This window comes from Meles meles, chromosome 12, assembly GCF_922984935.1.
Source record: "Meles meles chromosome 12, mMelMel3.1 paternal haplotype, whole genome shotgun sequence".
Lineage (NCBI taxonomy): Eukaryota > Metazoa > Chordata > Mammalia > Carnivora > Mustelidae > Meles > Meles meles.
In genome coordinates this window covers 29,325,262-29,344,842 of record NC_060077.1, presented here as the reverse complement: position 1 = coordinate 29,344,842, position 19,581 = coordinate 29,325,262, and the positions used below count along the sequence as shown (strand labels likewise).

At 52.8% G+C, this 19,581-nt stretch overlaps 3 protein-coding genes, 1 long non-coding RNA gene, 1 pseudogene and 1 gene segment (V, D, J or C); 1 reads left to right on the top strand and 5 right to left on the bottom strand.

Moving 5' to 3' along the window:
* LOC123954082 (immunoglobulin lambda-1 light chain-like) overlaps positions 1 to 19,581 on the bottom strand; it is a 203,757-nt gene that overhangs the window by 31,336 nt on the left and 152,840 nt on the right. The gene's annotated exons all lie outside the window — the stretch shown is intronic.
* Positions 516 to 19,581, bottom strand: part of LOC123954081 (immunoglobulin lambda-1 light chain-like) — a 150,242-nt gene continuing 131,176 nt past the window's right edge. Inside the window, exons 4-5 of the mRNA XM_046024733.1 lie at positions 2,395 to 2,434; positions 516 to 975 (exon numbers count right to left, since the gene is read on the bottom strand). Coding sequence (XP_045880689.1) covers positions 656 to 975; positions 2,395 to 2,434 — 360 coding nt within the window. The 3' untranslated portion in view covers positions 516 to 655. The remainder of the gene's footprint in view (positions 976 to 2,394; positions 2,435 to 19,581) is intronic.
* LOC123954079 overlaps positions 4,520 to 19,581 on the bottom strand; it is a 220,246-nt pseudogene continuing 205,184 nt past the window's right edge.
* Positions 8,485 to 19,581, bottom strand: part of LOC123954078 — a 652,309-nt gene continuing 641,212 nt past the window's right edge. The window contains 2 exon segments of the V gene segment in view: positions 8,485 to 8,944; positions 10,363 to 10,397. Coding sequence covers positions 8,625 to 8,944; positions 10,363 to 10,397 — 355 coding nt within the window.
* Positions 10,358 to 19,581, top strand: part of LOC123954085 — a 197,586-nt gene continuing 188,362 nt past the window's right edge. The window contains exon 1 of the long non-coding RNA XR_006821035.1: positions 10,358 to 10,397. This is a non-coding gene — a long non-coding RNA (uncharacterized LOC123954085). The remainder of the gene's footprint in view (positions 10,398 to 19,581) is intronic.
* LOC123954077 (immunoglobulin lambda-1 light chain-like) overlaps positions 12,500 to 19,581 on the bottom strand; it is a 1,184,917-nt gene continuing 1,177,835 nt past the window's right edge. Inside the window, exons 3-4 of the mRNA XM_046024732.1 lie at positions 14,282 to 14,319; positions 12,500 to 12,959 (exon numbers count right to left, since the gene is read on the bottom strand). Coding sequence (XP_045880688.1) covers positions 12,640 to 12,959; positions 14,282 to 14,319 — 358 coding nt within the window. The 3' untranslated portion in view covers positions 12,500 to 12,639. The remainder of the gene's footprint in view (positions 12,960 to 14,281; positions 14,320 to 19,581) is intronic.

Sequence of the window (19,581 nt, the reverse complement as noted above, 5' to 3'; positions counted from 1 at the left end):
ACAATGTCCCAGGGAGTCAGATGAGGGTGTCCCCTAAAAGGAAGGGCAGATGTTCTAGTTTATGATCATGGGAAAGGACGCCAGGGGAAAGGAATCCAGGGAAATCACACACGGAGAGGAGGGCCCTCCAGGGAAAGGAGAGTAGATGTCTTATGACGGGTTCTAGTTCCAGACCTGAGAGCCAGGCTCGGGGAGACTCTCGTACATTATCCCCACAGAATGGAGAGCCAATGTCAGCAAGGGGAGCAATGACTGACCGTTGGCAAGGTCCCCACCAAGAAAAGAAAGCATAGAGCCATTGTGAGGGGAAGTCTTCTGTCTTGGTTCTCCTGTAGGTATTTTCTGTTTGAAATATTCTTTGGCGTTTTAGGTGAGAGTGAAACTACCCCTCCCAAAACCAGGGAGGACTTCTTCTGTAGACCCCTTTCTCCGGAGGCAAAAGAATTACGTTCACCGCTAAAGACGGTCAAGTTCAGGACAAAGAATGTTTGAGACACAATGAGCAGACAGGATGATTTCTGATTGAATAAAGGACATTTTATTGAGTGTTGACGGGGTGCAGGGAGAAGGGCTGGGATGACCCTGGGGGGAGGGAAGCTGGTCCTGGAGGTCCTGTGGCTCCAGGCCCCGCTGGGTGGGGGAGGGTGTCGGGGGCCTAAGAGCACTGTGAGGGGACCACCTTCTTCTCCACGGTTTTGCCCTCGTGCGTGACCAGGCAGCTGAAGCTGCTGTGAGATTTCCACTTGTCAGGCGACAGGCTCAGGTAGCTGCTGGCCGCGTACTTGTTGTTGCTCTGTTTGGAGGGCTTGGTGGTCTCCACGCCCTGGGTGACGGGGCTGCCGTCTGCCTTCCAGGCCACCGTCACGCCGCTGGGGTAGAAGTCACTGATGAGGCACACCAGGGTGGCCTTATTGGCGGCGAGTTCCTCAGAGGAGGGCGGGAAGAGCGTGACCAAGGGTGCCGACGTGGGCTGACCTGAGGGGATGGAGGGCAGCAGGTCAAGGTCAGAGGTTTCTTTGGTCAGCTCCTACCTCTGTCCTGATGTACGGATGCAGCTGTGCCATGTCCCTGGCTTGGGCCTCAGGTGGCCCTTGCTGTCCTGGGGTCAGGTCAGCCTGGGTTGTGTCACTCATGTTCTGCTGGAGACTCTGAGCGTCACGGCCTCCAGTTTCTGGACCCCACCATGGTCTCAGGCTCTCTCCAGGACACATTGCCTTGGAATTCACCAGGCCACCCCCGGAACTGGCTCGACTGGCCCTGAGACCCCGGGAGCCCTCTGACTCTGTCTGTGCTTGGACCTCCTTCTCAGAGATGAGACCCCCCCCAGATTGCTTAAGCGGGATTTCCCAGAGCTGGCCTGTCCCCGGTTGTAGGGCTCTGGTACCATGGGAGAAGGAGGAGTCCTGGCCCTAGAGCACCTCACAGCTTCACATCAGCCTTGACTACCTCCAACAGATATCCCCAACCGCTGGTACGGATGCTGAGTGGGGAAGGGCTGTGAGGCCCTGGTGCCCGACTGCAGAGAGTCCGCAGATGCACAGTTTCCATGTGAGCTGAGTTTTTATTTCTGAGGCTGGGGCCGGGTCTGTTCTAGGACTCTGCCTGCTCTGCGAAGTTGTGCTGGGGGATCCGTCTGTCCTGGACTTTCTGAGTGCCTGGCAGGCCCTTTTCCTCTTACCTGTCCCTCTCAGTGTCCCCTGAGCCAAATATCCAACTGCTCAGGGTGCTTTCCAGCTGTGGTGGGCTGGGAAGGGCTGGACCTCTGATGCCTGAGTGTCCTGAGACCTTTCCTGTTCATGTGTCTGACTGTCCCCATGGAGGTGGGTGTTCCCAACACCCTGGGCCCCCTTCTCCTCTGAATTCCAGGCTTGATCCTTGACCCCTTGTCCTCATCCCCCTCCTTGTTCCAGGGTCACCAGACTAAGGATCTCCTCACTGTGTTCCAAGCAGTCCTCTGTCTGGGGCACGCCAGAGACAATACCCACAGCCTGACCAGTCTCCAGCCTCCATCTCTCATCCGGTGGCCCTGATGGAAGGCTGAGCCTCCTTCTTCCCTGTCCATCACACCCATCTCCCCCCACATTCTTGAAGCCAATAATCCCTGAATGGGGAGGCCAGTTTCCCTGAGTCCAGAGGAGAACTCTCCTTTAAGGAGGGAGCTGGACCCACATAGAGTCCCGGGTGTAGATTACTCAGGTTTTGGGGCCTGGTCCCCAGAGCTCAGAACAGACATCGGACAAGACGACACCAGTGGAGGCTTGAGGCGCAGACGAAGGGCACAAACGGTACAGACCCAGAGACCTTCAGCCTCTGCCCTGTACAGACTGCAAGGTGCGATGCACACCCCGAAATTGTACCCAGGATCCCAAAGAGGAGGGCAAAGGGGAGACTCACCGAGGACGGTCAGCTGGGTCCCGCCGCCGAACACAGGACACTGTGACACAGCCCCGAACACAAACCCTCTGTGAGCTCCTCCAGCCCTGCCCCAGGCCCACCTGCAGCTGCTGGGGAGGCCCAAAGTGCAGTGTCTTTGTCACGGGTACTGGTCGGGCAGATGGGTGGGTGGTGGTGGGGTGACACCTGGGGATCTGGAATTTCATGTCCATGGAGAGTTCAGAGTGCACCCACCCTCTGTCGTGAGAGAATGGGGAGATGGGGAGGAGATGGGGAGAGTGTCTGCCTATGGCCTCGGAATTCCCAGCTAACTCCACGCTTAGTAAGGAGCTGTGTGTCAGTGTGTCCTTGTGGAAGGTGTGAGGAGGCCTGTTTCACACAGAGATGATGGAGCTGGGAGCCTTTGCAGACTTGGGACTCATGGAGGGGTCCTGAATACCACACCATCGTCAACATGGGAATCCATGCGCGTTTGGGGTCAGAAATGGAAAGTGGGCGGGAGGAGAAGCAGGTTTCCCCTCAAGCAGTCCGATCCCTTCAGCGGGTCTTGAGCTCCAGACTTGTGTCCTTGGCTGGTTCATGAGGATGGTCTAGGGATGGTTAGTGTGTATTCCTCAGTTGAGTTTGGGTGGGGGGCCGACGTCACTCTGTAGACATGTATGGGCTGAATGTCTACCTGAAAGCCCTGGGGGACCCGGTGGGTGGGAAGGCAGTGACTGCTTCTAGCAGTTCTCCTGGAGTTCCGTTGTGGGAGTCTTGCTGGCCATTGGAACAGGGTGTCCCCAGCACTCAGGACACACACTGTACCCTGGCAACGGACCTTCAAATGGTGAGGGGGCCCTGACCCCCATGGCCTTGATGGCACCCAGAGCTGGGATGTCAGCTGCAGAGGTCAGCCAGGGGACACACAGACCCAGCCTCCTTGTTTCTGTGAGTCGGTGGCACGCTGAGTCAGCACTGTTGCTCTCCTCCCGGTGATCTGCCAGGATTCCCATGCAGACTGCCCCCCAGGAGCTCGTCATGTCTCTTGTCTCACACCATTGTGGACTGGAACCTCCTGGCCTTTCAGCTGACACCGACTGGCGCTGGTGGGGACTGTGGCGACAGCGTGCTTCGCTCACTCGGTGTATACCCTGTGCTCTAGCTCTTCCCGATCCTTCCCGAGAGTTGCCCAGCATGGCAGCGTTTGGAAAGGGACCAATACCTTTGTGGTCATCGTGTGTGGTCATCGTGTGTATGTTTGTGTTCATTTTATATGTGCGTGCACTGTTTGTCTCGCTTAGCAACCACACTAGACTTCTAAGTCGATTAGTCTGTTGAGAGACGTTGTGGCAGCGCATTTCTAGAATCTGACCCTAGACTTTTAACACAGAGGCCCCAGGCAGGTCACCCCAGCACAAGGGACGGATTCCTGGGTTGGCTGGGGGTGGGAGGGTCCTAGTGTGCGTAGCTGTTGTCTGTCTCCCAGAAAATGAATAAAAATGGGAAGCAAGGGACACCGTGGTAGGAGGAATGACCAGTGGGAGTGGGATTGAGAGTGGGAGTGACCAGTGTCCTGGCAGAGTGTTCTGCAGTGACTGGGACAGGGAGGTTCTGTGGTAGAGGGCACACACCATGTCCCGGGGGTGGCAGTTGTGGTTGTCCCCTAAGGAATGGCAGATGTTCTAGTATGTGATCGTGGGAAATGTCCCCAGGGGAAAGGATCCTAGGGAAACCATGGCACAGAGAGGAGGGCCCTACGGGGAAAGGAGAGTGGACGTCTTATGACGGGTTCTGGTTCCAGATCCTGAGAGCTCAGGCTCGGGGAGACACTCGAACATTATCCCCACAGAACGGAGAGCTAATGTTAGCAAGGGCAGCAATGACTGACCACGCGCAAGTTCCCCACAAAAAAAGTAAGCATAGAGCCCTTGTGAGGGGTAGTCTTCTATCTTCGTTCCCCTTAGGTATTTTCTGTTTGGAATATTCTTTGACCTTTTAGGTGAGAGTGAAACTACCCCTCCCAAAACCAGGAGGACGTCTTCTGTAGACCCCTTTCCCCCGAGGCAGAAGAATTATGTTCACCGCTAAAGGCTGTCAAGTTCAGTACACAGAGTACTTGAGACGCAATGAGCAGAGAGGATGATTTCTGATTGAATAAAGGACATTTTATTGAGTGTTGACGGGGTACAGGGAGAAGGGCTGGGATGACCCTGGGGGGAGGGAAGATGGTCCTGGAGGTCCTGTGGCTCCAGGCCCCGCTGGGTGGGGGAGGGTGTCGGGGGCCTAAGAGCACTGTGAGGGGACCACCTTCTTCTCCACGGTTTTGCCCTCGTGCGTGACCAGGCAGCTGAAGCTGCTGTGAGATTTCCACTTGTCAGGCGACAGGCTCAGGTAGCTGCTGGCCGCGTACTTGTTGTTGCTCTGTTTGGAGGGCTTGGTGGTCTCCACGCCCTGGGTGACGGGGCTGCCGTCTGCCTTCCAGGCCACCGTCACGCCGCTGGGGTAGAAGTCACTGATGAGGCACACCAGGGTGGCCTTATTGGCGGCGAGTTCCTCAGAGGAGGGCGGGAAGAGCGTGACCAAGGGTGCCGACGTGGGCTGACCTGAGGGGATGGAGGGCAGCAGGTCAAGGTCAGAGGTTTCTTTGGTCAGCTCCTACCTCTGTCCTGATGTACGGATGCAGCTGTGCCATGTCCCTGGCTTGGGCCTCAGGTGGCCCTTGCTGTCCTGGGGTCAGGTCAGCCTGGGTTGTGTCACTCATGTTCTGCTGGAGACTCTGAGCGTCACGGCCTCCAGTTTCTGGACCCCACCATGGTCTCAGGCTCTCTCCAGGACACATTGCCTTGGAATTCACCAGGCCACCCCCAGAACTGGCTCGACTGGCCCTGAGACCCCGGGAGCCCTCTGACTCTGTCTGTGCTTGGACCTCCTTCTCAGAGATGAGACCTCCCCCAGATTGCTTAAGCGGGATTTCCCAGAGCTGGCCTGTCCCCGGTTGTAGGGCTCTGGTACCATGGGAGAAGGAGGAGTCCTGGCCCTAGAGCACCTCACAGCTTCACATCAGCCTTGACTACCTCCAACAGATATCCCCAACCGCTGGTACGGATGCTGAGTGGGGAAGGGCTGTGAGGCCCTGGTGCCCGACTGCAGAGAGTCCGCAGATGCACAGTTTTCATGTGAGCTGAGTTTTTATTTCTGAGGCTGGGGCCGGGTCTGTTCTAGGACTCTGCCTGCTCTGCGAAGTTGTGCTGGGGGATCCGTCTGTCCTGGACTTTCTGAGTACCTGGCAGCCCCTTTCCCTGTTACCTGTCCCTCTCAGTGTCCCCTGAGCCAAATATCCAACTGCTCAGGGTGCTTTCCAGCTGTGGTGGGCTGGGAAGGGCTGGACCTCTGATGCCCGAGTGTCCTGAGACCTTTCCTGTTCATGTGTCTGACTGTCCCCATGGAGGTGGGTGTTCCCAACACCCTGGGCCCCCTTCTCCTCTGAATTCCAGGCTTGATCCTTGACCCCTTGTCCTCATCCTCCTCCTTGTTCCAGGGTCACCAGACTAAGGATCTCCTCACTGTGTTCCAAGCAGTCCTCTGTCTGGGGCACACCAGAGACAATACCCACAGCCTGATCAGTCTCCAGCCTCCTTCTCTCATCCGGTGGCCCTGATGGAAGGCTGAGCCTCCCTCTTCCTTGTCCATCACACCCATCTCCCCCCACATTCTTGAAGCCAATAGTCCCTGAATGGGGAGCCCAGTTTCCCTGAGTCCAGAGGAGAACTCTCCTTTAAGGAGGGAGCTGGACCCACAGAGAGTCCCGGGTGTAGATTAGATTACGCAGGGTTTGGGGTCTGGTCCCCAGAGCTCAGAACAGACATCAGACAAGATGACACCAGTGGAGGCATGAGGCGCAGATGAAGGGCACAAACGGTACAGACCCACAGACCTTCAGCCTCTGCCCTATCCAGACTGAAAGAGTCAAGCCCACCCCGAAATTGTACCCAGGATTCCAAAGAGGAGGGCAAGGGGAAGACTCACCGAGGACGGTCAGCTGGGTCCCGCCGCCGAACACAGCACACTGTGACACAGCCTCAAACAGAAACCCTCTGTGAGCCCCTCCAGCCCTGCCCCAGGCCCACCTGCAGCTGCTGGGGAGGCCCAAAGTGCAGTGTCTTTGTCACGGGTGCTGGCCGGGCAGATGGGCGAGTTGTTGGGTGACACCTGGGGATCTGGAATTTCATGTCCATGGAGAGTTCAGAGTGCATCCATCCTCAGTCGTGGCGAGGAGTTGGGGAGAATGTCTGCCTATGGCCTCGGAATTGCCAGTTGACTGCATCCTTGGGAAGGAGCTGTGTGTCAGAGTGTCCTTGTGGAAGGTGTGAAGAGGCCTGTTTCACACAGAGATGATGGATCTGGGAGCCCTTTGCAGACCTGGACTCATGGAGGGGTCCTGGACACCACACCATCGTCAGCATGGGAGGCCATGCCCGTTTGGTGTCAGAAATGGAAAGTGGGCGGGAGGAGAAGCAGGTTTCCCCTCAAGCAGTCCGATCCCTTCATCGGGTCCTGAGCTCCAGACTTGTGTCCTTGGCTGGTCCGTGAGGAAGGTCTAGGTGATGGTTAGTGTGTCATCCCCGAAGTGAGCCCGGGGAGGGCAGACGTCACTCTGTAGAGATTTTAGAGCTGAATGTCTACCTGAAAGACCTGTGGGTCCTGGTGGGTGGGGAGGCAGTGACTGCTTCCAGCAGTTCTCCTTGAGTTCCGTTGTGCGCATCTTGCTGGCCACTGGAACAGGGTGTGCCCAGCAGTCAGGACACATACCATACCCTGGCAATGGACCTTCAAATGGTGAGGGGGCTCTGACCCCCATTGTCTTGGGCAGCACCCAGAGCTGGGATGTCAGTCAGGGGACACACAGACTTAGCCTCCTTGTTTCTGTGAGTCGGTGGCACGTTGCATCAGCACTGTTGCTCTCCTCCCGGATCTGCATGGATTCCCATGCAGAATGCCCCCCAGGAGCTCGTCATGTATCTTGTCTCACATCATCATGGACTGGAACCTCCTGACCTTCCATATGACACTGACTGGTGCTGGTGCGGACTGTGGTGACAGCGTTCTTTGCTCTCTAGGTGTAGACCTCGTGCTATAGCTCTTCCAGATCCTTCCCGAGAGTCGCCCAGCATGACAGCGTTTGGAATGGGATCAGTGCTTTTGTGATTATTGTGTGTGTGCATTGTGTGTGTGCATCGTGTGTATGTTTGTGTTCATGGTACATGTGGGTGCACTGTTGTTCTTGCTTAGGCCCACACTAGACTCCTAAGCGATGAGTCCATTGAGAGACCTTGTGGCAGCCCATTTCTAGAATCTGACCCTAGATTTTTAGCACAGAGGCCCTAGGCAGGTCACCCCAGCACAAGGGACGGATTCCTGGTTTGGCTGGGGGTGGGAGGGTCCTAGTGTGCGTCGCTGTCTCCCAGAGAAAATGAATACAAGGGGGAAGCAAGGGACACCGTGGGAGGAGGAACCACCAGTGGGAGTGGGATTGAGAGTGGGAGTGGCCAGTGTCATGCCCTGACTGGGACAGGGAGGGTCTATGGTAGAGGGCACAATGTCCCAGGGAGTCAGATGAGGGTGTCCCCTAAAAGGAAGGGCAGATGTTCTAGTTTATGATCATGGGAAAGGACGCCAGGGGAAAGGAATCCAGGGAAATCACACACGGAGAGGAGGGCCCTCCAGGGAAAGGAGAGTAGATGTCTTATGACGGGTTCCAGTTCCAGACCTGAGAGCCAGGCTCGGGGAGACTCTCGTACATTATCCCCACAGAATGGAGAGCCAATGTCAGCAAGGGGAGCAATGACTGACCGTTGGCAAGGTCCCCACCAAGAAAAGAAAGCACAGAGCCATTGTGAGGGGAAGTCTTCTGTCTTGGTTCTCCTGTAGGTATTTTCTGTTTGAAATATTCTTTGGCGTTTTAGGTGAGAGTGAAACTACCCCTCCCAAAACCAGGGAGGACTTCTTCTGTAGACCCCTTTCTCCGGAGGCAAAAGAATTACGTTCACCGCTAAAGACGGTCAAGTTCAGGACAAAGAATGTTTGAGACACAATGAGCAGACAGGATGATTTCTGATTGAATAAAGGACATTTTATTGAGTGTTGACGGGGTGCAGGGAGAAGGGCTGGGATGACCCTGGGGGGAGGGAAGCTGGTCCTGGAGGTCCTGTGGCTCCAGGCCCCGCTGGGTGGGGGAGGGTGTCGGGGGCCTAAGAGCACTGTGAGGGGACCACCTTCTTCTCCACGGTTTTGCCCTCGTGCGTGACCAGGCAGCTGAAGCTGCTGTGAGATTTCCACTTGTCAGGCGACAGGCTCAGGTAGCTGCTGGCCGCGTACTTGTTGTTGCTCTGTTTGGAGGGCTTGGTGGTCTCCACGCCCTGGGTGACGGGGCTGCCGTCTGCCTTCCAGGCCACCGTCACGCCGCTGGGGTAGAAGTCACTGATGAGGCACACCAGGGTGGCCTTATTGGCGGCGAGTTCCTCAGAGGAGGGCGGGAAGAGCGTGACCAAGGGTGCCGACGTGGGCTGACCTGAGGGGATGGAGGGCAGCAGGTCAAGGTCAGAGGTTTCTTTGGTCAGCTCCTACCTCTGTCCTGATGTACGGATGCAGCTGTGCCATGTCCCTGGCTTGGGCCTCAGGTGGCCCTTGCTGTCCTGGGGTCAGGTCAGCCTGGGTTGTGTCACTCATGTTCTGCTGGAGACTCTGAGCGTCACGGCCTCCAGTTTCTGGACCCCACCATGGTCTCAGGCTCTCTCCAGGACACACTGCCTTGGAATTCACCAGGCCACCCCCAGAACTGGCTCGACTGGCCCTGAGACCCCGGGAGCCCTCTGACTCTGTCTGTGCTTGGACCTCCTTCTCAGAGATGAGACCCCCCCCAGATTGCTTAAGCGGGATTTCCCAGAGCTGGCCTGTCCCCGGTTGTAGGGCTCTGGTACCATGGGAGAAGGAGGAGTCCTGGCCCTAGAGCACCTCACAGCTTCACATCAGCCTTGACTACCTCCAACAGATATCCCCAACCGCTGGTACGGATGCTGAGTGGGGAAGGGCTGTGAGGCCCTGGTGCCCGACTGCAGAGAGTCCGCAGATACACAGTTTTCATGCGAGCTGAGTTTTTATTTCTGAGGCTGGGGCCGGGTCTGTTCTAGGACTCTGCCTGCTCTGCGAAGTTGTGCTGGGGGATCCGTCTGTCCTGGACATTCTGAGTGCCTGGCAGGCCCTTTTCCTCTTACCTGTCCCTCTCAGTGTCCCCTGAGCCAAATATCCAACTGCTCAGGGTGCTTTCCAGCTGTGGTGGGCTGGGAAGGGCTGGACCTCTGATGCCTGAGTGTCCTGAGACCTTTCCTGTTCGTGTGTCTGACTGTCCCCATGGAGGTGGGTGTTCCCAACACCCTGGGCCCCCTTCTCCTCTGAATTCCAGGCTTGATCCTTGACCCCTTGTCCTCATCCCCCTCCTTGTTCCAGGGTCACCAGACTAAGGATCTCCTCACTGTGTTCCAGGCAGTCCTCTGTCTGGGGCACTCCAGAGACAATAGCAACATCCTGAGGAGTCTCTCCAGCCTCCTTTTCTCATCCGGTGGCCCTGATGGAAGGCTGAGCCTCCTTTTCCTTGTCCATCAAACCCATCTCCCCCCACATTCTTGAAGCCAATAGTCCCTGAGTGGGGAGGCCAGTTTCCCTCAGTCCAGAGGAGAACTCTCCTTTAAGGAGGGAGCTGGACCCACATAGAGTCCCGGGTGTAGATTACTCAGGGTTTGGGTCTGGTCCCCAGAACTCAGAACAGACATCGGACAGGATGACACCAGTGGAGGCATGAGGCGCAGACGAAGGGGACAAATGGTACAGACCCACAGACCTTCAGCCTCTACCCTGTCCAGAGTGAAAGAGTGAAGCCCACCCCGAAATTGTACACAGGATCCCAAAGAGGAGGGCAAGGGGAAGACTCACCGAGGACGGTCAGCTGGGTCCCGCCGCCGAACACAGTACACTGTGACACAGCCTCGAACAGAAACCCTCTGTGAGCCCCTCCAGCCCTGCCCCAGGCCCACCTGCAGCTGCTGGGGAGGCTCAAAGTGCAGTGTCTTTGTCACGGGTGCTGGCCGGGTAGATGGGCGGGTGGTAGGGGGGTGGCACCTGGGGATCTGGTATTTCATGTCCATGGAGATTTCAGAGTGCATCCACCCTCTGTCGTGAGAGAATGGGGAGATGTGGAGGAGAGGTGAGGAGGAGATGGAGAGTGTCTGCGTATGGCCTCGGAATTCCCAGCTGACTGCATCCTTAGGAAGGAGCTGTGTGTCAGTGTCCTTGTGGAAGGTGTGAAGAGGCCTGTTTCACACAGAGATGATGGAGCTGGAAGCCTTTTGCAGACTTGGGACTCATGGAGGCGTCCTGGATACCACAAGATCGTCAACATGGGAGGCCATACGTGTTTGGGGTCAGAAATGGAAAGTGGGCGGGAGGAGAAGCAGGTTTCCCCTCAAGCAGTCCGATCCCTTCAGCGGGTCCTGAGCTCCAGACTCGTGTCCTTGGCTGGTTCGTGAGGATGGTCTAGGGATGGTTAGTGTGTATTCCTCAGTTGAGTTTGGGTGGGGGGCCGACGTCACTCTGTAGACATGTATGGGCTGAATGTCTACCTGAAAGCCCTGGGGGACCCGGTGGGTGGGAAGGCAGTGACTGCTTCTAGCAGTTCTCCTGGAGTTCCGTTGTGGGAGTCTTGCTGGCCATTGGAACAGGGTGTCCCCAGCACTCAGGACACACACTGTACCCTGGCAACGGACCTTCAAATGGTGAGGGGGCCCTGACCCCCATGGCCTTGATGGCACCCAGAGCTGGGATGTCAGCTGCAGAGGTCAGCCAGGGGACACACAGACCCAGCCTCCTTGTTTCTGTGAGTCGGTGGCACGCTGAGTCAGCACTGTTGCTCTCCTCCCGGTGATCTGCCAGGATTCCCATGCAGACTGCCCCCCAGGAGCTTGTCATGTCTCTTGTCTCACACCATTGTGGACTGGAACCTCCTGGCCTTTCATCTGACACCGACTGGCGCTGGTGGGGACTGTGGCGACAGCATGCTTCGCTCACTCGGTGTATGCCCTGTGCTCTAGCTCTTCCCGATCCTTCCCGAGAGTTGCCCAGCATGGCAGCGTTTGGAAAGGGACCAGTACCTTTGTGGTCATCATGTGTGGTCATCGTGTGTATGTTTGTGTTCATCCTACATGTGCGTGCACTGTTGTTCTCGCTTAGCAACCACACTAGACTTCTAAGTCGATTAGTCTGTTGAGAGACGTTGTGGCAGCGCATTTCTAGAATCTGACCCTAGATTTTTAACACAGAGGCCCCAGGCAGGTCACCCCAGCACAAGGGACGGATTCCTGGGTTGGCTGGGGGTGGGAGGGTCCTAGTGTGCGTAGCTGTTGTCTGTCTCCCAGAGAAAATGAATACAAATGGGAAGCAAGGGACACCGTGGTAGGAGGAATGACCAGTGGGAGTGGGATTGAGAGTGGGAGTGACCAGTGTCCTGGCAGAGTGTTCTGCAGTGACTGGGACAGGGAGGTTCTGTGGTAGAGGGCACACACCATGTCCCGGGGGTGGCAGTTGTGGTTGTCCCCTAAGGAATGGCAGATGTTCTAGGATGTGATCTTGGGAAATGTCCCCAGGGGAAAGGATCCTAGGGTAACCATGGCACAGAGAGGAGGGCCCTACGGGGAAAGGAGAGTGGACGTCTTATGACGGGTTCTGGTTCCAGATCCTGAGAGCTCAGGCTCGGGGAGACACTCGAACATTATCCCCACAGAACGGAGAGCTAATGTCAGCAAGGGCAGCAATGACTGACCATGCACAAGTTCCCCACAAAAAAAGTAAGCATAGAGCCCTTGTGAGGGGTAGTCTTCTATCTTCGTTCCCCTTAGGTATTTTCTGTTTGGAATATTCTTTGACCTTTTAGGTGAGAGTGAAACTACCCCTCCCAAAACCAGGAGGACGTCTTCTGTAGACCCCTTTCCCCCGAGGCAGAAGAATTATGTTCACCGCTAAAGGCTGTCAAGTTCAGGACACAGAGTACTTGAGACGCAATGAGCAGAGAGGATGATTTCTGATTGAATAAAGGACATTTTATTGAGTGTTGACGGGGTGCAGGGAGAAGGGCTGGGATGACCCTGGGGGGAGGGAAGCTGGTCCTGGAGGTCCTGTGGCTCCAGGCCCCGCTGGGTGGGGGAGGGTGTCGGGGGCCTAAGAGCACTGTGAGGGGACCACCTTCTTCTCCACGGTTTTGCCCTCGTGCGTGACCAGGCAGCTGAAGCTGCTGTGAGATTTCCACTTGTCAGGCGACAGGCTCAGGTAGCTGCTGGCCGCGTACTTGTTGTTGCTCTGTTTGGAGGGCTTGGTGGTCTCCACGCCCTGGGTGACGGGGCTGCCGTCTGCCTTCCAGGCCACCGTCACGCCGCTGGGGTAGAAGTCACTGATGAGGCACACCAGGGTGGCCTTATTGGCGGCGAGTTCCTCAGAGGAGGGCGGGAAGAGCGTGACCAAGGGTGCCGACATGGGCTGACCTGTTAACGGTGTTAGGGAAGGAGGTAAGATCCTTATCGTCCATCATGGGTCACCTTATCCCATTTTTGTGTGATGTACATGTACCTTCGTACCAGCTACGTTACCTCATTCCAACTCAGTGTATGCAGGTTCAGGCCATGGACGGCAGTTTTAGTTTTTCCTTAAACAACTGAGTACGTTTGCTGGGAACCTTTGAGTGAGACACCTGCCCGCACACATCATGACACTCTCCTGGGACTTTTCTCCTCACACAGATGGCCAAATCTCACTCCTGTTCCTACTTCCTCTGTCTTTCTGATGGTGTCTGTCTGGGGCTCTATGTCTGTTTCTCAGTCCCGCATGTGATTATGTGAGCTGTTTGACCACTGGTTGAATAATCCTGAGGACATTCAGTGCTGACACTCCTGTGCTCAGGGTATTAGAGTCTTTGCTCTAATGATTCTGTTTTTTCTCAGCACTAACTCTCCAGGGCTGTCCTGGATGGCGTGGGAACTTTGCAAATCACATAAAGTCTATCTGTCTGTGCTAAGGTCTCTGTTATTCCTAATGTTTCGGCTGCCTCACTTTTCATCTCCTGCGAACTAGTCACATCCCTAGAGCCTTTATGTCCTAGATTCTGCCTTTTGTGTGGACAGGATGTACATCTTGCAGAGACTCAGGAGTCTACATAGTTTTCGCATCCCGTCATTGCATGATACTTTCTCTAGGTGCTTCTCTTCCCTGTATAGTCCTCTGTATTACAAGTTTCCCTGAGACCCCCATGCCAGCACAGACCTCTGCACTGTAGACCCAGGAGGCACAGGCAAGGCCATCAACACTTGTAGCATTCCTGGCCGTGGATCCAGTGTCCCATAGCTCTGGGGACCTTTTCAGAATCTCTGACCTGTGTGTCCCCAGCCTTGGACCTGAGGGTGCTAGGTCCCTCTAAAGGCACCAAATGGTCATCCCCACAATGCTCCCTCTGCCCTCTTCCCTTTAGGATGGGGGACCCTAGTGCTTCCCAGAGAAAAGGGTGAAAAATAGGGGTCAGACAGGACAGAGCACATGTAGGACCCAGAATGACCCTGGCAGACAGAAAGTGGAGTTTTTAATCATCCCAACCATTTCCTGCCTCTTAGGTCGGAGGTAAGGGGCTGGTGATGAACAAAGAAGTAAGCAGAACATGCATACAGGGAGGGGAGGAGGTCGGGTTCCCAGAGGCTGGGATCCCAGGTGAAAGCATGGCCAAAGCTGTGACAAGACATGCAGAGAAAAGAAAAAATAGCAGAAAATCGCCCAAACCTCTGGGAGAGCAGGGAAGGAGGGAGATGAGGAGACTCACCTAGGACGGTCAGCTGGGTCCCTCCGCCGAACACCCAACACTGTGACACAGGCTCATACAAAAACCCCTCCTGGGAGGCCATGCCCCACCCACTAGCCCCCCATCTGCAGCTGTGGTGGAGGAAGTGGGGGCACTCCTCTAGGCTGGCGTCTGCTCAGCATGGAGGAGACACACGGCCCCCACCCCTAGCCGATGACAGGACCAGTGACCCCATGTGTTCTGTAACAGGATCCCTGGAAACCATTCTTCCAAAGGGAATTGATATCTGATCTGCTCTTGGTTTTACTATCTTCCAGGACATAGAATAGTTTGTGGAAATCCTGTATGTCCTTTTGTGTTAGGTTCCATGGAAATGAATAGGACATCTCTTCTTGGCATGTTCAAACAATCCCAATTCCTTAGTGACACCATGAGGTGAGGGCCCTGTGTGTCCCCTCCCTCCCAAACCTTCCTTTTCAGGGAAAAGCAAAGGGTTTATGGGTTTATGGGCATTGGAAACTTCCTATGTCCCCAGCCATCACTCCAGAGGGGTCAGCTTAATCTTCTTGGGAATGTCCTAGTTAGGGACTGTCCTAAGTTAATTCTTGGTTGGTCCTGTAGGACATGCCAACCTGTGTCCAGGTGGCCTTTGGAGCAGCTCCTGCCAATTCCCTATCTGTAGTCATGTTCAGGAGGGTCTGGTGTATGGCTTTTGTTTTGTTCTTAACACAAAGTCTTCAATCCCCACTCCCACTAACCAGAACTGGCACGAGTGACTAATTTTGCACACAGGATGGGTAGGCACAGATGAGCTAGACTAGGTTGTCAATCAGGAAGCAGGATTATAGAGATCTCTTGGGATCATGTGCCTGTACCCAGGAGCCACCCGAAGAAGCTCCCAAAGGATGATGTCCATCTGTGCAGCCACATTTCCAGGATGCATAGAGGATAACCCAGTTGTGATCACCCAACCTGATCCATAGGATCCCAGAGTTTACCAGGTCATCACACAGTGATAATTCAGTAGGGTAGATGGAAGGAGCCGACCATCCTTCTACAAAGTGGGGAACAATAGGGAACATTTTGCATTTCTTCTTTTCCCTAGATATGAAAGGTGCCATGAGGAGAATAAAGAGAAGATGAAGGCACTCTCCCATGGGCATGTGCAGCCCTGCCCTCACAGGAGAGGGAAGACAGAGCAGAAATACTGCCATGATGCACCGTTCCCATCATATGGAGGAGTCACTAAACCTGCAGGTAGTTAATGCTACCTAAAGAGGTCACCTTAACTTGGGCCCTTTGATGCAAAGAAACCAACTGTCCTGGCTGGTGGTTTTGCCTGGTCCAAGCTGGACTTCCTGAATCTGCTGATGCCAGAAGCCCTTTGCAGGAAGAGGAAGCAGCTTGAAGGGTTCGGGGAGGCTGTGGCTTCATATCCATGTTGAAGAGTCCCAGGACTGTCAGCTCAGCCCCCATGGCTACTTCCTTGCAAAGAAATGTAGAGTGATTTGAGAGATTCTTACAGACCCAAGGGACCTGAAGACACATCCACCAATCCCAGAGGCAAACTTTATTCCATAGTCACAAAAGGAAAAGGAAATACCATCAAATAACAACATCATTTATATTATTCCATGAATTCACTTACAAGAAGTGTAAGGCTTTTACAGAAAAATAGAACATTATTTTGAGATTAAGAAGTCCATCTGCAATTCAATCAATTTGATACACAACATTGATAAGAGAAAGTAGAAGAACTATATGATCTTCTCAATAGATGCAGAAAAGTATTTGACAAAATACAGTATCTTTTCTTTATAAAAGTCCATTGGCTTTTAGGAATAGAGGGAACACAACTCAACAGCATGAAAGACACATATGAAAGACCCACAGTGAATATCATCCTCAATGGGGAAAAACTGAGAGCTTTTCCCTTAAGGTCAGGAACACAGCACGGATGTCCACTCTTACCACTTCTGTTCAACATAGTACTGAAGTCCTACCCTCAGCAATCAGACAACAGAAGAAGGAAAAGGCATGACATTGGTATAGAAGTCACACTTTCACTCTTCAAAGACGATAGGATACTCTGTGTAGAAAAGCCAAAGACTCCACCAAGAAATTGCTAGAACTGATACAGGAGTGTAGTAAAGTCACAGGTATATTATTGATGCTCAGAAGTCAGTTGCATTTCTATACAGTAACAATGAAGCAGAAGAAGAGAAAGCAAGGCATCAATCCCATTTACAATTACACTGAAGAACCATAAGACACATAGGAATTAACCCAATGAAAGAGGTAAGAATCTGTACTCTGAAAACCATAGAATGCTTCTGAAAGAAATTGAGGAAGACACAAAGAAATGGAAAAATATTGTATGCTCACAGGTTAGAAGAACAAATATTGCTAAAATGTTGATGCTACCCAAGGCAATCTACACATTCAAAACAATCTTTATCAAAAAGTCATCAGCATTTTTCACAGAGCTGGGACAAACTATCCTAAAATTTGTATGGAATTAGAAAAGACCCTGAATAGATAGAGGAATGTTGAAAAAGAAAACCAAAGTTGGAGGCATCACAATTTTGGACTTCAAGCAATAACAGAGCTGAAATCATCAAGCCAGTATGGTACTGGCACAAAAACAGACACATAGATCAATGGAAGAGAACAGAGAACCCAGAAATGGACCTTCAACTCTACAGTCAACTAATCTTCGACAAAGCAGGAAAGAATATCCAATGGAAAAAAGACAGTCTCTTTAAGAAATGATGTTGGGAAAATTGGACAGCCACATGCAGAAGAATGAAACTGGACCCCTTTTACCACTTCTTACACCGTACCAAAAATTAAACACAAAATGAATGAAAGACCTAAATGTGAGATAGGAATCCATCAGAATCCTAGAGAAGAACACAGGCACCAACCTCTTTGACCTAGGCCGCAATAGCTTCTTACTACACACATCTCCAAAAGCAAGATAAACACAAGCAAAAACGAACTATGAGGATTTCATCAAGATAAAAATTCTGCACAACAAGGGATACAATCAGCAAAAGTAAAAGGCAACCTATGGAATGGGAGAAGAAATTTACAAAGGATATATCAGATGAAGAGCTAGTGTCCAAAATCTCTGAAGAACTTATCAAACTCCATACCCCAAACCAAACAATCCAGTGCAGAAATGGACAGAAATGAGTGAAACACTTCTCCAAAGAAGACATACAAATGGCCATCGGGCACATGAAAAGATGCTCAGCATCACTTGTCATCAGGGAAATAGAAATCAAATCCACAATAAACAACCACCTCACACCAGTCAGAATGGCTAAAATCAACAAATCAGAAAACAACAGATGTTGGGATGGATGCAGAGAAAGGGAAACCCTCTTACACCATTGGTGGGAATGCAAGCTGGTGCAGCCACTCTGGAAAACAGTGTGGAGGTTCCTCAAAATGTTAAAAATAGAACAACCCTACACAAAAACAGTGATTTGAAGGGGCACATGCTGCCCAGTGTTCATAGCAGCATGTACACAATAGCAAAACTGGAAAGAGCCCAGAAGTCCATGGGTGGTTGAATAGATAAAGAGGATATGGTATAGATATACAATGGAATACTACTCAGCCTTCAAAAGAATGAAACCTTGCCTTTTGCAATGATGTGGATGAACAAATAAGTCAGTCAGAGAAAGAAAAAATACCATATAACCTCAGTCATATGTGGAATTTAAGAAACAAAACAGATGAACATAGGGGAAGGGATGGAAAATAAAATAAGATGAATACAGAGAGGGAAGAAAACCATAAGCAACTTTTCAAACTATAGGAAACAAACTGAGGGTTGCGGGAGGGGAGTTGGTTGGGGGGATGGGGTAACTGGGTGATGGGCATTAAGGAGGGCACTGGGTGTTACATGAAACTGATGAATCACTAAATCTACCCTCATTAATTGTACACTATATGTTAACCAAATTGAATTTAAACAAAAAAATTAAAAAAGAAGTTATTGATGGTTTCTGCTTAGGATTGGTAATGATGTTGTATTCGTTCTATTTCAGTTCCCGTGTTTCCAGTTCACAAATGAATTATATACAGAATAAATGATATGACATTACATTTGTTTTAAAATGCTGCATATGAGGAGTTATTCTGCTGTGAGTGGGTCACTACGACTCGGGGACCTGGTCGATAGGAACGTGGGGGCTCTTCTTTGTCTTGTCTCTTTGTGTCCTCAATTTTTTCATACTGCAAACTTAAAACAATGAATAGAACATTTTGTCTCGGGGTGACACCTGCTCTGGGTAGGGTGGAAGGTGTCATTCTTTCCAGCAGGACCCATGAGATGAAGGATACCTGAGTGGTCCCCTTGTTCCTTGAGGTGTTCGTGTATCTGTCTGAGAAATTGACTCAGGCACGTGCTGATCCCTGTGTTTCTACCATCTCCTAGGTAGATTTGGGGACTGATGTCTGTGACAAAGCTGCAAGGGGACCCCTATCCTCTGATGCAGTGTGACCCAAGAGCGCATAGCACTTGAAAGTTCTGTCCCGGGGCAGTCCTAGCCCCCCAGCAGGTCTGGGGAAGGCGGCTTCATGTCCCCGAGGAGCTGGAGGCTCAGACAGGGTATCTGTCAAACCTAGGGACTGGAGGACTGGCAGAATGAGCAGGGCCTGTATCTCTGAGAGGTTGACATGTGTGCCTCAGGCCCTGGAGTGAGTGTGTCTGTGAATGGAAACAACAGGTGCACTCTCGACAGAGCCATAGTGATGGCAGGTTGAGGAGCCCTATGGGCCTGGTGTTCGGAGTCCCTGTATTCTCCGGGAAGCCTGACCTTGCCATGGGCCTCAGGCTGGTCTGACCTGCTTTAACGCTACTTCTGAATTCAAATTCACTCTGTCTTTGGGGCAATCACTGGATGCCTTTCCGGAGGCCGGCATGGTGGCCTTTCTTATTGACTAGTTCTCCCGTGGCACTCCTTTATACAGGCTGACATCACTGCTCCATCCCCAATCCAACGGTAAACGATTGTGTCAAGTGTTGGGACATTATTGAATGAGGTCCCAGCCACTGCCAGGGTCATCAGGAGTCCACTTACCAACAGGCAAATCTGAACAGGGACCCAGTGTCCCCGGGACCGTCTTTATTTCTGCCTGATCCCCAAGGGAACCCAGTCCTTCTCAATTAACCATTCCCTGTTTCCATGGGGACAAGGACTGCAAGCCACCAGCAGCCCCACAAGGACAGTTTGTTCCTCAAAGTCACAGGCCAACTGTCCTAGAGGGAGAATGGGTAAATCAGATCTCACTTCAGAAGTGTCCCT